The sequence below is a fragment of the Dendroctonus ponderosae genome, unplaced genomic scaffold (genome assembly GCF_020466585.1).
Source record: "Dendroctonus ponderosae isolate FM_Combo_2020 unplaced genomic scaffold, Dpon_F_20191213v2 Dpon_F_20191213_86, whole genome shotgun sequence".
NCBI classification, from domain to species: Eukaryota; Metazoa; Arthropoda; class Insecta; order Coleoptera; family Curculionidae; genus Dendroctonus; species Dendroctonus ponderosae.
In genome coordinates, this window is record NW_026019075.1 from 25,825 (window position 1) to 43,247 (window position 17,423).

The 17,423-nt window shown below is 32.7% G+C and overlaps 1 protein-coding gene across 2 annotated transcripts; it reads left to right on the top strand.

Annotated features, from left to right (window-relative positions):
• The first annotated feature begins 599 nt into the window (after positions 1 to 599).
• LOC125502325 (protein Wnt-4-like) lies at positions 600 to 14,723 on the top strand. Of its 2 annotated transcripts, none has more exons than XM_048669547.1 (5): positions 600 to 761; positions 11,792 to 12,040; positions 13,107 to 13,306; positions 13,364 to 13,528; positions 14,236 to 14,723. In XM_048669547.1, the coding sequence occupies exons 1-5, from the start codon at positions 673 to 675 to the stop codon at positions 14,619 to 14,621; spliced, it is 1,089 nt and encodes a 362-aa protein (XP_048525504.1). In that variant the 5' UTR covers positions 600 to 672; the 3' UTR covers positions 14,622 to 14,723. The 2 variants fall into 2 exon arrangements, with proteins under 2 accessions (XP_048525504.1, XP_048525503.1); XM_048669546.1 differs by lacking the exon at positions 600 to 761 and adding an exon at positions 11,426 to 11,593.
• Positions 14,724 to 17,423: the final 2,700 nt, after the last annotated feature.

Genomic DNA, 17,423 nt, shown 5'->3' on the forward strand with positions numbered 1-17,423 from the left:
TTATGGTACATTTATTTACACAGAGTGGTTCAACAATAAATTACTACCATCAACTTAACTTTTTAAATAAAAAGCACCACCCTTTCGTTTCAATTTTTAATTCTAAAGAATTTAGGAGGTAAAAATATTTACGTAAGTATTAAGAAGTAAAACTATAGATGTTTGTTAATTTCGCTAAGTCTTCCATTAGTTCTGAAACTCTACTATGAATTTCGTTATAGAATTTCAACAAATCCAAAAAAATAATAGTAATATCTATAAGTATATATAAGTAATAGCAAGATAAGTAATACTAAAACAATCAAGAAATGAATGTAATACATTTAACTGCATTAATCTTCAAAGTTTTGAGATTATTAAATAAACAATTAGGGCAAATTAAATATTGCTGATGTTAACAAAAACACATTTAATATTTTTATAACGTATGGTCTGCTATCAAGAGATATTTTTCTACTATATGATCGCCATGATCTAATAGCGCCATTTTACGTTACACGTAATTTTCATTACTCCTATCCCCAGTTCATAAAACACTTTCCAAATGACCTCGGTATATTCAGTCTCCTTGCATAAATCATACATGGGCAATACCCATTTAACGGATCAGAAGTATCCACCATTTTGTCGGTACCACACCGATAACACACTTTTCCGAGATGTAGATCAAAAATGAATTTTTTATCAGGCAATCAGATTTTGCAGTTCGTGGTAGTTTTGTGCTTTTTTAGTGTAATTTTTGGAAGTGCCTCTTTGAACGAGTAAGCAAATAACTTGCCAGTTTTGTAAATTTTTTTCTATTAATAAGGTTGACAATTTTTCATAGTTTTTTGCTTTTATCGAAATATATACTTCAATAATTTTGATGTTCTGTAAAAATCAGTTATGACAGTGTGAAAATGATTGATATTTCCACACTATGTCCAATAGTTTATTATATATCTACAGTTTTCTAATAACAATATCGTTTGTTGCTGTCCAATCATTCGGTTTTTATATTCAGAAATTATATTGATCCAAAAGAGTAAGCTCTAATGATTTCAATTAAACACTTATAAATTGTAATAATTATTAGCTAACATTAATTAGGTAGGTAAAACAGCCATCATTTGGAGGTTTCCGTATTTTTTTGCAATTAGCATATTAGCTTTGAAATATTTCACCAAAAAAATTATTATTCAGTTATTATCAGAATTAATTTCTTAGTTCTAGCGTACAGGTTTACTTGAAAAACAATCCAATCGTGAGTTTTTTCAAAGTTTATAGGTATGACCAAAATGCGAAAGATATGTTTYAAAATGCAAAATCACAATCYGGAAATGTTACATTTTCTTCCACTAAATCTCTTGAAACAATATGCTAAYATTAGAACAAATTTCTGCGAGAAAATCAGCAACATCATACAATTGTATTAAAAATATATTTAAGCAGTATTCAAYAGTTTCGTTTTAGTCTTAATACCATAATACCAAATTTAATAGTTGAGTACCAACTMCCTCCTACAAAATAACATAGAAATAACTAAATCAAATTGTTTTTCAAATTTCGTAAAAACACGAAGAATAATTGAGAGAAATTGGTTGATTTCACACTTCTGATTGATTTGAAAAAACAATAAGTTGAGCGAGTTACTATAATTTCTTAATTAATTTTCCAAAAATGAGTCTCTAATATTTATAAAAGCAGCTTTAAGCCAGATCATATTACCGTACCCGGTTTACCGGAAAACACCTATTAATGCCCTACAACAATTAATAKAAAATTAATACAAAGCATTTGGTGCTCAAAGTTGCAAAGCAAACCACARGAGTTTTTACAATCAAAACACAGGGCACAACAGCACTCTGACTTCACTTCACTGTTTGGAAGAATTTTTCCAGGATTGAGCTCTTSAAATGCAATCGTATGTTTAGTAGTGTTTTCCAACCAAAACCATACAACCGCTTCCCATGTGAAAACAGCTAAACATTAAAATAAAGAGATGGTTTGTGGATTACAGGGTGCCCGGAAACGATATACAAAAGTTCAAAAAGCTATTATACATAAAGAAATTTATGTCTTCAAATCATATAGCAGTTTTCCAAAATATGAAAAAATAGTGCAGTTTCAAGGCATTTTGGGTAGTTTAAAAAAATAAGTTTTCTTAAATATTTGTTTGCTTTTCGCCGATTGTTTTGAAATTGGGCATAGCTCAAAAATACCGATATGTACAAATATTCCTAAGTATGACTGACCAAAATTTGACGCTCGCTTCACTCTTTAATCCCTAAGGGATTAAATTACCATTAGTGCGAATTTTTTTTGGCTAACTAAAAATTCTCGAAAAAACATATGAAAACATACAAAAAGTAGGCATACTTTTCACTTCTAAAGAATAAGCGTCTTTCAAGAAATACATATTTGAAAAATCTTACAGTGTTTCAAATAATTACTTTTGAACTCATCTCATGGGGTGTATAGTAGTAACATGTTTTTAAACCTGCATGTTATGCTTCCCAGTTTCAGCCAAGTTACTTTTTCTTCTAAATGCTCAATTTTTTAAAAGTTTTATTTAAAAATGCTGACAATCTTAATGTATTTTTCGCTAAAAATTATGAAATAAATTTCGAATCCTTCCTCGCTTTGTAAAAAGTTTTGAAATCCCTTTCCAGTTTCGAATTTGGAACAAATATCGAACATTTTACATCACATAATAAAAAATTATAAATAAATAAAAAGCGAAAGTTTATAACAGGTTATTTGGAAATCTCGTCACTTCTATATCTCTGAAGACTGTAGAGTTTGTTATAAAAATGTGATTTTTTAGTTTTGACTGATTTTTTTCCTTTACTTTCTACTCAAAATCGCTCCATTTTGTAGAGTTTCACTTAAAAATACTAACTATCTGGAGGTCTTTTACGCGAAAAATTACGAGAAAAATTTATAGCTTTGTAAAAAATGTTGAAAAACTTTTTTCAGCGTCGAATTCGGGACAAAAACAAAAATAAACTCCGTTTTTTCCAGAAAACCATCGGTTTGCAGGGAACTTTACAAAACCCTTTCAGCTTCGAATTTAGCACAAAAATCAAATAATTTTATTCAGTTTTTTACCGAAAGTAGTTAGGACTATCTTAAAAAAACGACCAGAGCGCAAAAGTTTACAAAAAAATATTTGGAAAATTCGTCGCACTCATCGCTCGGAAGAAGTTCCTGTAAATTTTCAGGTCAATCCAGTTTTAACAAAGTTTCTATTAAGCAATTATTTCTACCCAAAAATCGCATTAATTTATAGTTTTACTTAAAATACTGGCAATTTTCAGGTATTTTCTGTGAAAAATTATAAGATACATTTTATTGGAACACTCGCCTACTTAACCGCTTTGCAAAAATTCCAAAATCCCTAATAATTATTTCCAGGTCTTTTTCCAAAATTATTTCCACGAACTGAAAAGGTTATAATCATTTATTTGGAAAACTCTTGGAAACTGGAGTTTCTTCACTCTTAGGTCAATATTTCTAAACAGCACTGTCTCTAAACAGAAAAACCACGTTTTTCCTAACGTTTTACAAAAGAAATGAATAGATCGATTTTGGAATCCAGATTTTTTTTTAGTTGTTCCTGTCTCGGGTCTCGTAAAACTTAAAACTAACTAAAATTCGCTTTAATAAATGACTTGTAACTCATTAACCGATGTGTTATAACTCGTTAGCTCAGAGAGTGGCAACAACTCAATAGCGCAACTCAACACAGTGTCACCCAGGCCTAGAATGAATGTGCTTGTAGTAAAACTTTAGAATGTATTAAATTAGGTACACTACTACTGGCAAAATTAATTGAAGCTGGTTTAATCACTAACAATTACATAGTATGCATTCGGCAGAGTGAAGATTATTAATATTGAGAAACAATTTATTGCCTGCTATAGGTGATCTAATGGGGCTGTGCGGAGCTTCTCGACTGAAAAAAACCGAATTATGTTGTAAATCGAGTCAAATTAAAATTAGGTGTGCAGAATAAAGTGTTGCCCGGTATTTCCAACGCTATAACTTCAACCTTGTAGGGGTATATTTTGCAAATCTTTTGACAAGAATTGTGGTTGTAACAACAAACATACATACGGGCATTGCGACGAACATCAGTTGTAGTTCGTTGTCATTGATAAATGATACGGTTTCGCCAGTGGGACAAGTTATCAGGCAAAATTTTCGCATTAGGACATCACCTCGAAAACAAGTCAATATGAGATAAATCTGATTATATCGCAGGCTATTAAAGAGAACTAACGGATGGCTAGTGCATAATGAGATAAAACTAAATTTTGATAAAATAACAAATTTTCCTAACGGTAAAGGGATAAATTTTCCATAATTTCAATCACTCAGTTAGAATCACTGTCTAAATTTCCTGGAAAACAAAACTGTCCAATAATATTATCACCGAAAATACCATGGATAGGTTTAATTTCTCATGGAGTGATGAGTCTCGTGGTAAATTCTGGAATTCGTGTCGGACCAAAGACATTTATCAGACACCAATATTTTAGAAAGGCAATTCGAACTGTTCATAATTTGGCCCCATACTTCTTTAGGAAATATCTAGTGTACGATAATCATTAGCATCGTTAAACAATGCTTGAACGAGTTGAATGTTATATTGTTACCACTTTTGAAATTATTTTAGCTACATATAGGTACTGAAAAATCTATATAAATTTGTTTTAAATATTAATATACTTCTCTATAGCTTTTCTATTTAAGTTCACTAATTCATGTAATACATTTTTTTAAAGTAGTACTGTATCACCACATGATAGTAACATACTTGCAAAAAAACAACAAAAAGGAATTGAACCACAATCAAAGCACAATTCAAATTCTCTAGGACTTTGAAATCGAACGAATTAGGTCGTAAGTTATCAGACAATAAATAACTTTTCAATTATTTTATTGAAAATTACGAATCATATGAAAGAGTGAATTATTTGACGGGTTATCACGTACGCCGCTGCCTTTAACTTTATTGCTTGGAATGTGCACCTCAGATAATCAAATATAAGTTCCACGCCTTTTGTAATGCACCCATTTCCTCTCGACAGGTTTTTCGAATTAGAGGCCATCAAGCAACGGAAGTCAAACAATCTTAAACTAATGTTGGTTTTTAATTTTCAGAAAGAACATGGATCTGCGGTTCTTATTCTCTACCGACCAAGGTAATTAGTATCCGTACATAATAAGATGCTGAAATCTACGGTTTTTATCCGATTTTTCTATGATTTTTATATCAAATCATTTCCAGTTTTTTGCTAAACATATCTCGATTTTGTCACTATACAAAACGCACTTGTATAATTATTACATTTTAAAAAGTAATTAAGGGGTTGAATTCTATATCGAAGGTGTACGTGACAATCTCGTGAAAGCATACGGGGGAGAAATTGATACGTTTTTGGAATTGAAAAGGTTCCAGTAACTCGCTCTGCCTGTTAAAACAAGTAAATGAACACAACCTCAACTATAAACAATAATCGCACTACTATTTAACTTTGATTCAATAGCTTGGTGACTAACTAACTAGGACGGGTCACGCTTGCTTTATACAGCTGTTTGGCAACACTACGAATATTTCTCCTTCTTTATTTACCTGTTTTCTACCCTTTGATTATAAACCTCCCTCTACTTCTCATGGGGGTTATGACCCCCCCCCCCCGTGCTGGATTTAAAACGACTAAAGCTAATTTTTCTAAATTCATAGACAGCAAAGTACTGAATTTCCACTACTTGACCCCCCCCCTGACTCAAAAGCTGAATCCGCCCTTGCTTCTTCTGACATCCATTTCGGTCTTGAGCCATCTGGTACCAGTTTAGCCCGGCCACTCTTTTCAGGTCATCGCTGCACCCCATTTGTAGTCTTCCCACAAGGAGTGTGGGAAGTCACTCCATGGCCTCCAACTTATTATTCAATCTTCTGGGTGGTGGTACATTTTACGACGTCTTGCACCTTCGTTCTTTCTCTGAGCCACACATTTGTCTTCCGATCCGTCAGTATAACCCGCATCGTTCTCTCGATAGCCGATTGACTTTGAACTTGTCAAGTATGGCTTTCGTAAATGTCCAAGTTTGTGATCCGTAAGTGGTCACTTGTAGAATACACTGTTTGTATAATTCAGTTTTGAGATGGAAGGGATGTCGATTGCCCATTTATCTTTGATTTTGGCATATGCCGCCCAGGTTTGTGGTGTTCCCTCATGAATTTCCAAGCCTTGATTTGAATGTGATTACTTTCCTTAATTTGTTTTAACCTAGAGTGATCGGTCGCTTGTTGTCTCCGTTTGATGTCATGTAGTTGTTGTAAGGGGATGTTGTATTTCACAGCTTTCTCTATAAGTGCTCTCACGGTTTGTAGGTGTCCCGCAGTGGAAAATGTTACAGGATGGATATGATATATTTATCCTTTTACCTAATTGTTGTTTGTTAAAGAGTTGGATATCATATATCTGTTTTACAACATATTTTGTTTTCTTCTTTGTCCGAATATTAGTCCACCTCTAGCGCCTCCACTGGCGGTATACAGTGCCGTAGCAAGCTTAACTCGCGCCCGGGGTACAATACCTNCGAATTAATTCGACCCAGAATTTTTTTGCTTTGCGGACCAATTGGCACCACTTTACGAGTTGCGCCCTTGCCCATCCCTCGCTACGCCTCCGGCTGTATCCCCTCCTAAACCTGTTCTTGACATATCGCCTCAACGCGCATGCGATCTGTTCTCGAATGCCTCTATGCGCTTACGGTCAGCTCCGAACAGAGATGCCAGGTCTACCGATTTTTCGGTAGATCTATCGATTTGTCAATGAATCGTCAACGATCTACCGATACCATGCAGATTTCTACCGAAAAGTAACAAATAAAAGTAAAAAAATCTGTGAATTTCTTAAAATAATATAACATATATACATACATATTCATGATCAAAGTACTTTGGTAATAGCAGACATTTTATTATAGCACACCTCGTATTTTAGAGTTCTTTTTCAAACGTAAAATTAATCAAGCCCGCCATATAGATCATAATATGATAAAATTATGTTTTATGGATCCTGCAATAGTGAAATCAGGTTCCCTACAATCTATTTCTGATGTTGCAATAATATTTCTAAATTTAATAAATGATAGTGAATTAAAAGGTCTGGACACAGAATGTCGTCTGTTTCTGGAAATATTGAAGAGTTTTTACTTACTTACTTTTTTACTTCTTTGCTGACTCATGTTTATTTTAGTATTCCTGTAAGTTTAAAAATTTAAGTTTTGAAAAACGCGCGATTTTATGGAGCCTTTTTTTTGGTGAGGTTTTAGACCACCCAACCAGCTCTCGGTGGTGCTTAACAGAGCATTTCCAAACCCTCACCAGATGGAGCCCTTAATAATGAAAGAAAAATGAGTACCGATTTTCTACCGAAAAATGTCGAGCTTATCTACCGAAACTCGATTTTCGGACCTGGCAACCCTGGTTCCGAACCAGTGCTGAATCGTTACCGCGAGTAAAGCTAGTATAGTCCAGCTTAGGTGTGAGGCATTTGGTTATTAGTTTTTAAAATAATTTATATATTTGAGACAGCAGGCTGATCCGTCTGTAATTTTCTGCGTTTTCGAAGTAGTAATTTTTGTGAATGATTATTACGTGGGAATTTGTCCAGCCCTGTTGTAGAGCTTCCATGTCCAGGCGTTTGTTGAACACAATTTTTAATTTGCGTTCACTATAGAGGTGTGATAAACGGTTATTTTTCTGTAACGCAACGTTTAACTAAGGTTACAACGCTCCAGTTTCACCCTAGTAATAGGTTTGAAAATGAAAAATTATGTCGACCTTACAACGTTTATTACTATTCAAATAACTTTCATTTCATCTCTGACAGAATTTATATTTAAAAATGGCCAGCTTGCTTAAATGCAGGTGCACATTCTGATTAAAACGTTTGTTATTTTACATTTCAACTGTGATGGAATTTATGTCTTAGACTTTTACTTTGCTCATWGCTCATATGCAAGKGTACATTCTGCTTAGATTGCTGSTTATGGGCATAACTCCAGASCAAAGTTTCTTGAGAGAAATCCTTTTTTTARGATTTAYTACAGAATGTCAGAAAGYTAAATACYTATAGACYAAAAATGCTGAATTATATMATCGCAGCAACTAAACAAATTTKCRCTGATCTGAACGAYTATGGTTCCTGGRCWWCTGAACAGTAATTCTTATAAACGAAAAGTAATATACAATCATCAAGGCAACGTGCAACTACATACAACATCTTTTCCGTYGATAAATGGTTACTGAAACTGCTGCAACTGGATGGAGCGCTCGACGATGCCGCATCGGTTCTGTGCTGACGCGAACCACTTTTTGAGGTTGATGAGACGGTTCCAAAAACAACCTTTAAATCGGCAAACGGCTTCAGCCGGTGCTAAATGCGCACCACTGTTTAAGTTTTATGAGACGGTTCCAAAAAACCAACTTAAATCGGCTGAACTACGGTTATAGGTTCCACGTTTGGAACACTGTTATTTTAGCGGTTTCGTTAAATACCGACCATCCCTAGTTCTCTATAGATAAACCAATTTTTTGCTACAGAAACGGTAGCCCTTGCTTTTTTCCAGGAAAAAAATTMTCTYAGAAYGTTCTAAATAATAGAAATTTTGCAATAATAAAACTAATAATAATTAGTTAAGCAGTAAGARAAAATATAATGAAACCATTTTATCATTAACCAGARTAACTTTACCATACSGTTYGTYCCAGTTGTTTTGCACTTGCAAWATTATTRAAACATTTTAACTGTRACTAGAAAGGTAAATTTTACCATTTTAGAATTATGTCTCGATAAGTMACAATCATATTTRAYAGYTCTTCTTTGGTATTAACAAGACGGCAAACGAATGATAAAGCACTAAGTGAGCCAAAAAAATCTGAAGGGTTGAAGTCGAGATATTAGAGTGGCCAGACAATAGGGCCGCTTAGGCTTCTACTACATTTAATATAGTTAGTTTTATTATTCGAAAAGAGTTTTATTTCAGAAACTATAGTCTATCATACCTGCGTTATCATATTTCCAAATTTGATAACACCACTAGATTTGTACCAGTTTATTAAAAGTGAAATTTTTTCCACCGGTATGATCCCAACATTCAAAAGGACGTTTCTATGATCTGCTTTTGTTACACAAATTTGAGACGCGAAAAATAATTGGTCAAATAATTAGGTAAGAATGAGTCTCATTTGTCAACTTACTGCGCTAATATATTATTATAAGCGCAGTATAATAATCTTTATTTATTTTGCACATTGCTTGCTTTGCGGAATTTATATTACTCATTTATTGTATATTTTTGGTGAAAGTCTCTTCCCGTCATCTGCACACAAGTATATTATTGAAACTTATTGCAAAAAATTAGAATATTGTGTATATAAATAGCTTACTTTGTTATTTTCATAGATGAAATTGTGAATGAACTTAGAACAGTACAAAGCAAAAAGTTTGGGACCAGCAAAATATTTCCATTTTGTTCATCATGTGCAGGCCTTTTATTTGTTGTCAATCGCCATAAAGTCAAAGCTACTAGTGTCTAGATGTTCAGAATGCATAGATTTACATGCCCACTGCTAGTTGAAAAAATGCTATTGAAATTATATTAAAACTAATTTATTTAAATAGTTAGGTAATACATTTTCTTTGATATATCTACTAAATACTTTCTAGAAAGTGAAATCATAAAAAACGCATCCGCTTCCTCGTCACCATAAAGGCAAGAAATAACTTGTAACTAGAGTATCTAACCTTCACTACTAATCTACTTGCACTTGCTAAACAAAAACTGCCATTGAAACCTTTTTATTTGACTGGTAGTAAACACATATGCTTAGGTCTATCCATTAAATACTTAAAAAATACAGGTTGATTTCTTGTATAAGCATTTCCTTAAGTTTAGTATTTTCAGTAAGCAAATACAACCTTTTCTTCGATTTTCTTGAAAAAATTGATTTATTGCAATTCAAAAAACCGTTACGATAAAATCTAATCATGATTCACTGGGATGGTAAGTATATTAAGTAATTTTCACTGCTCTACCTACGCACGCTACATTTTATAAGTTTTCAATTCTTTATGGGTTAAACAGCTAACAACACAAGCTGTTCGGCTTTGTTTTTACATTCAGTTTTTTATTATCTTACTTTGCTTCCAACAAAGAAATTCAAAACCCTTTTCGCATATAAAAAACGACTAACATTCAAACTTGACTTTTCTTTTACGCTGCTGAAAAGTAGTGTTTTGTTGTTTCGTTTTTAGAGACAGCTCACCTTTAGAGACAATTTACAGCTCTTCTTTTTGTGGTTAAAGGATACGAAAGTTTAATAAAAAAATGGTAAAGAAATAACTTAATTCAGAAAATAACACAAACGAATATCTTTTATGGTCGTTCCATTGGTACAGGATCCGCAGCTTCTTCACTCCAAGTACCGTGATCGCGTGTTTTCAAACAGAAAATTATTCATAAACATAAATTGTACGGTTTGAACTTAACTCAAAGCCCAATTGAGGGCGATTGTCTTATATGCAGACGAAAAGACCAGCGTCAATTCGTCGTCAGTTCGCGATCAGTATAGTAACAGTATAAAATAGTATAAACAATTATATAAAGTTTCAGGTTGTATCTGTACCACGTTTTTCAATTTTAGAATTTTGTAGAGTGCAGTCCTTAAAACATTCGCAGAAATTGTTCGCTTTGCCTGGATGAGATGCTTACGAGCGCACTCATTTTCCAGAAGTGCAGTGCAAATTCGCATGGTATTACTCATTACGATAATTTTACAGTAATCTCTTCAACTTGATCTGGATTTTCTTGTTCAGCTAAGGAAACGAAATTTGTTAATTTAAAATAGTGCTCCAGGCCACCTTAAAGTTTCACCTCGTGAAGTATTAGCCATAATCAGAATGTGACGAAGCTTGGAGCGCCTGAATTCTGACCATCCAGAGCGCGTGATTTAAACAGCAGAGATTTTTCTTTGTAGGAGCACCTAAAGTCAGGTTATTTTACACCGATCAAGACAACGAAACGATTAAAGAGCATACTTTTAGACAAACGTTAAACGTTATATAATTCTCATGACAATTTCGACAGTATTTGACACTGAATGAGAAAACATATTTTTTTATGTTTCCGATGTTTATATTTTTACTTTTTATTATCTATTTAAGTTTTGGATTATTAAGAAGTAAAAGACCAAGTTTTAGTTTCTGCGAATAATAAGTCTACTTAGCAAACATGATTTTCTAAATCTTGTCTCAGCTTTTTATAAAAGTTTTGTGAAAACTGACGCAGCAACATAATGAAGCCTACGCCGTTTAACCGATGTTATAAAATCAGGATTAGGTTCCAGATTCCGAATGAATTATTTCATAAAATATTTAAATTGAATATAGGAAGTTGACTCTTATTGATTATCTTTTATAAGGAAAATGCAACATTTGATCAAGTTAGGTTTGCATAAACACGCCTGGCTAATAGAAATTTTAATTTTAAGACGATCAAACTTAAAGTTTGATCTTGAGACACTACTGTTTTTGTAAGTACATATGTGAAAATAGAAAGAATGCGTCGGTCGTAGTTCATAACATAAAGAAGTTTTGATATGCGCTTTGATACCACGAATATTGCGCATATTCTTCATTCTATCCCATAGCATTTCATATTTTATATTATATTAATATATAATGGCTTTTTAATCTTTTCGTCTAACATAATATTATTAATTGTATTTCAGTACCACGATGCAGCATAAGAATAAAATGACCTCAAGAAAAAAATCACTAATAGCACTACTCTTCACCACAAATGCCAGCTTTTTCTACCCAGAAGTAGGAAGCGCAAGAAATGTGACAGTACAGGAAATGTGCAGATGGCTAAAAGACTTAAAGCATCAGAGGAAAATGTGTGAACGTAGGAAAGGATTACCTCAGCTTCTCCAGCAAATTAGATCATTGACAGTAAAATCATGTCAGCTGCAATTTCAGTATGTACTCAATTAATATCACAAAGAAACTCAGTTCCAAAAAAAGGAGCATCATATTTTTTGCTAAACCTCAAAGTCTTCTTTTATACTAAATAACCTATTTTAATATCTACTGTTGTAATTTGTAGCTTAATTCTTTGGCATTACAATGACGTGTAAAAAATGTGGAACCTTCACTCCCGATGATAAATAATTTAAAAAACGTCGGGCAACGCACTTTTCCATTGTTTCAAGTACGTTATGAGCTACCGTTTTGCTTCAAACCAAAATAGATCTGATTGAAACGGTGTTATTTTGTGCCCATTTTCGTTTTTGAATATTCTTTTTATTTTCAAAATTTATAAAACCGCAGCATGTTTAGTAATTGCCCTGCGTGTTTAACATTTTTTTATTAAGCTAAAAATTTAAATTACAACGCAACAAATACAAGGACAACAAATTAAATTGTACAAGCGTGTGGGTTGTGATTACTATAAAAGTTATCTTGCTTTAACAACCTCTAATATGCGTGGTATACTCGAAATTAGGATTCTGGTCTCTCAAAAAGAGGTTTTTAGAATTCAAATTTAAGTATTAACTAAAAGCACAAAGTCAATAAAATGTTGAAATGTTATGAAGTTGAGTTGCTTGAAAACGACTCTGACTGAACGGTTTTGCTTCAAAGCCTACAGTTCAATCCTGCGACCGCCTTGTTAAAGAAAGCGGAAATTCGCAGCTAATCATTTTCCAGTAATAAATGACATTCTGTTAATTTTTTAGATTTTCAAAAAACTGATAAAAAACATGGCCCGGATTTTCCCCATAACTTGTCATGAAAAATAACAATTTAACATTTATTTCGCTGGAATAAAAAACAAAGAATTAAGTGGTAAACCATAAAAATGATCGGTTAATAGGTTCAATAAAAGTTAAAAAGATAAAGTTTAAGGGAACATTATCAAAAAGTCCGGTTTTCAACTTATTTTGGAACTCGGTGTATCATCATCGAGTCATATCGGCACTCATTTATTTGAGATATCCTAAAATGAACTGAATAGTAGCTTTACGTGAAAGAAAACACTTTTAGGTATGAACAGTGGAACTGTTCCACAATGCATATGAAGAAATTTTTTAAGAAGATTTACAGAGAAACTGCTTTTATGTATAGTCTAGCAACATCGGCGTTTATGTATGTGATAGCCCAAGCATGTGTGGAAGGAAAACTATCAAATTGCCAATGTGCTGGGCATCCAAAAAGTGACAATCCATTAAAGTGGGATTGGGGAGGTATTAGTTTTTCACCATCACTTTTCAAGTTAACGCTTAAATAATTTTCTGCTTCAGGTTGTTCAGTCAATACCAAATATGCTTCAACTTTCGTCGAAAAATTTCTCCAACTGAAGAGAAAAGGCGATAACCCAAACAATATTATGAAGTATAATAGTGAAGTTGGATTGCGAATTACTCGGCATAATACGAAGAAAGTTTGTAAATGTCATGGTTTATCGGGTAAGTATTTATTTTTAATTCAATATACAGGGTCCCATTTGATATACATATACGTCCAATGTGTCATCAACCGTGATTCACCCTGTATACATATTTTTTATAATTCTAAGGACAAGTCATTCAACTGAAGTAAATACTAGGCCAGTATACAGGGTAATTCTCAAAACTGATTCATTCCTTTTAAGGGGTTATAGGGTTTACTTGGAGAGTAAATAATGAATTTTTTTCCCCAAAATTTAGAGAAGATATTAACAGTTAAAATCTAAAATTAAATAGTGACATTGTGATCATTGTCCCACACCTACTACTTTCAACTTAATTTTCCAATTGGGACGCAAAAAGGTGAAGCGAAGTTTATTAGTTTTCATTAAATAACAAGTAGGTAGTAACAAAGCCAACAAAAACAAACAAAAGTTTTGGTGAAACTCCCCGAACACCAATTTGGCTTCGTAGACAAGAATTTCAAAAATCATTTTTCTAGAGTGGTCATGCAAATTTTTGACAAAAGAGCGCATTTATTCCATAAATAATAGACTTCTTCTTAATGTCATCATGTGCCGAGTAGTTTAATTAAAAAAAACAGACAACTAAAGACTAAAATCTGTGTTTTCTATTTAATTCAAATTTTACGTTAATTAAGAACATATTCTCCTTAAAACCATTTTCGAAAATCGACTGAAACAAGTTTCAACACTGAATTTTTTTAGGTTCTTGTACTCAAAGGATATGTTATAAAAGCTTACGTCCGTTTGACGAAGTTGCAAAAAATCTGACAGCACTTTATCACAAAGCTATTCAAGTAGAACCTGACAATAATATCCACGATATTAGTCGGCACAAGAAGAAGAAGCAACTATTATTTTTAGATTCTTCTCCGAATTTTTGCGAATCGTATAGAAACAGTGCATTTTCGACAACAGGAAGACGATGTAGAGATATCGACAATTGTGCTACGTTGTGTTGTAGTAATGACTACATCACAGTCACTAAATTGGTGTCCCAAAAATGCAACTGTGAGTGGAAAAACATATCTAGTTTTCAACTAAAATGTGATGGATGCCAGCGAGAAGAAACTGAGTATTACTGTAAATAAAATGATATAATTCGTCTTAATATATTTAATATGTATATAGAGTTATGAAGGAACAGGCTTTTGCAAAATGTGAAAAATTAAACACTATAGTCAAATAATTGATACAATTTTTTGATTTGAGTGAAATTCTATTGCAGATAATATAAATACCTATTTACAGCTTGGTTCATTTAAAAACCGAACACTCTTATAAAATCATTATTTTTTTGGACGAAATTGTTAAAACGCATTATGTATCACAAAGGTTTGGACCGTTTCGCAGGTCGCGTTAACCAGTTTCAAAATTATAATTTTTAAGAAAATCCTACTAGATTTCCTATTTTTTGTTCTGGGAAAAGCTTAATGAACTATATAACCAGTCGGTGCTCTCCACGCGCTTTATTATTCTTCATTTCAGAATTCCTCTGTAATCTGTGCTGAGTAGCTTTTCCCTATTATTTGTTTGTGTATCGGTTTTATCTTCGTAGGCAAATATTTCTTTTTCGCCATTGGAGATGTTGTTAATGAGTATCTTCATGCTTATATTTTGTTCTATAGTTTATTTATTACTATCCTACTTGCATTCTTTTAAATCCTTTCTTACTTCCTTGGATACATCTTTATTCAAGCTTCTCAGTTGCTCTCGGGTATCTTTTTTCGGCAGTTCTCGGCTTAATCTCATGAGGTCCTTGGTACTTTGTTGAAGCTTGTTATCATTTCTGCCTATTTTCTTACAATACTTACAATAATACTCTGCACTTTTGACTGAATTTAGCATCCTGTTGTTTACAGTTTCCATATAATTTACGTCAATTAGGGTTTTATCCAATAAATGTGTTCCATCTCTTAGAATTTTTCTTTGTTATCATTTTATGTCTTTTCTTGGCAAGTCCGAATTTAATTTTGGCTCTGACCAGTCTGTGATCGCTGCCAGTATGAAATCTTTGGAGCGTTGTAATGTTGTACAAGTTGTTTTTTATCTGTTATTATGTAGTCGATTTCATTTTTTTACAATTTACAAATTTCAAGTACATTTTGAGAATTCAATTTTACTTGTAGACATAATTTTTACATCAATCCACAAATTATAAAAAAAAACCAAATTACTATTTTTGATAGATCGGAAGGAGTAATTCTTTCTGGGCTAGTTCTTCTGGATCTTTTTCTACTTGATCCAGAATATGTTCCTCGTTTTTCAAGCTTTTTTTGTTGTAGATGTTCAGATTTTATGTTGGCACCGAAAACCTTATCGATCTCCACATTTTGTTGAAAACTGGGGTAAATACGGTTTCAAAAATATGCATTTGGTGTGGGAATTATTAGCATGTTCTTCGGCAGCAGCTCTAGCTGGAATTTTGTAACGCTCTGAGAAAGCATGAAATCATGGCGTATTTTACTAAGTTCATAACAGTTTTATCGCAAATATGAAAATGAATATCGGATGAACTGATTTTTTTATATTTATTTGTCATGCACGTGTAATATAAAAGACGGTTTTGAAGTCTGGCACCTATTCTACTATTCATTCGAAATTGATAGAAGACGGATTATCTGTCTAACTTTTGTTAGGGTTACCGGTCGAACTATTATCCCAATTAACTTAGTTTACTAATGGATTATTTTTATATTTTTTTAAATTTCTATTTAACTTAAGTGATCTGTAAATCATATTCTTCAGTATTCAATTAAGCATATAATGGATTTTTTATTTAATGTTGTCTGTTATTTTATTATTAACGACTGACCATGAGCTTCACTAAATACATGTAGCTTAACGGATATGTTACATTAAATAATACCCAATCTAATACAATGTTTAATTTTCATAATAGCCTGTAACGATATTCTTAGGTAGAAAACGAAATGTAAGGTATAAGTCATAACTGTGATGAAAGTGTTGTACCTAATAAAATCATAATCAACACCCGCTTTACTAAAATATTTGTACTGTAAGTTTGAGCAACATACTTTAGAAAATAAAAACTATTTTATTTTAGTAATGCAGTTTGAATTTGGAATTACGCATAGCAATTTTTAGAACAGTATGTACCAGGTCACAGAGTATTTCACACATATCATAAAACCTTAAATATAGGAGTATTTGGAAATTAGGAAGTGATAAGGGAAAATTTGTGAATAAATTCGAATATTTTTTAAATAGAAAAAATACCTTTTACTTTCCCAGCAAGCATCGACCGAGACAATCAGGAGCAAAAATTTAATCTGGGGTGATTATGACGTGAATGTGCTGGCCGATCACAACACTTCAATCTTTTCGATACCGAAACTCTTTGCAAATCCAGAAATTCTAACAGTTTTTTTAAGTGTATGTTTTTGACATGGCATTTGCAAATACCTCTCTGCTTTCCGCCAATCATAAAACTTTCCGTGCTCTTAAAAAAACGCCTTACAAAAGACCATGACCTTAGAAAAGCAAAAAGCAAAATCAATATTTCCTATTGGCCGGCAGAATGCCCCGATTAATCACCCATTGATTGTAGTTGGGCTCGATTTAACCAATCGCCCACAAACTGTTGCATGACAAGAAGGGTGCCAGGGATTTGAATTCGAGAAAACCCCCATTTTCAGGGAGTCTCTAAAGCAACAGCAGCTACTTTTCTGAGCAATATCATCCCAAATTCCCATAAAAAAGTATTTTCTTGTTAATCTGTTATCGTAAAAACAGTCTCTAAAGCAAGGTGTCCCCAAATTTTGTAAAAATGTTGACCTTAATACAACATTATCAAAAGTTAACTACTTTTCAATACCAATTTATTGATTTGTTAATTTGAAAGTACTTTAATATGATACATAATTACGCAA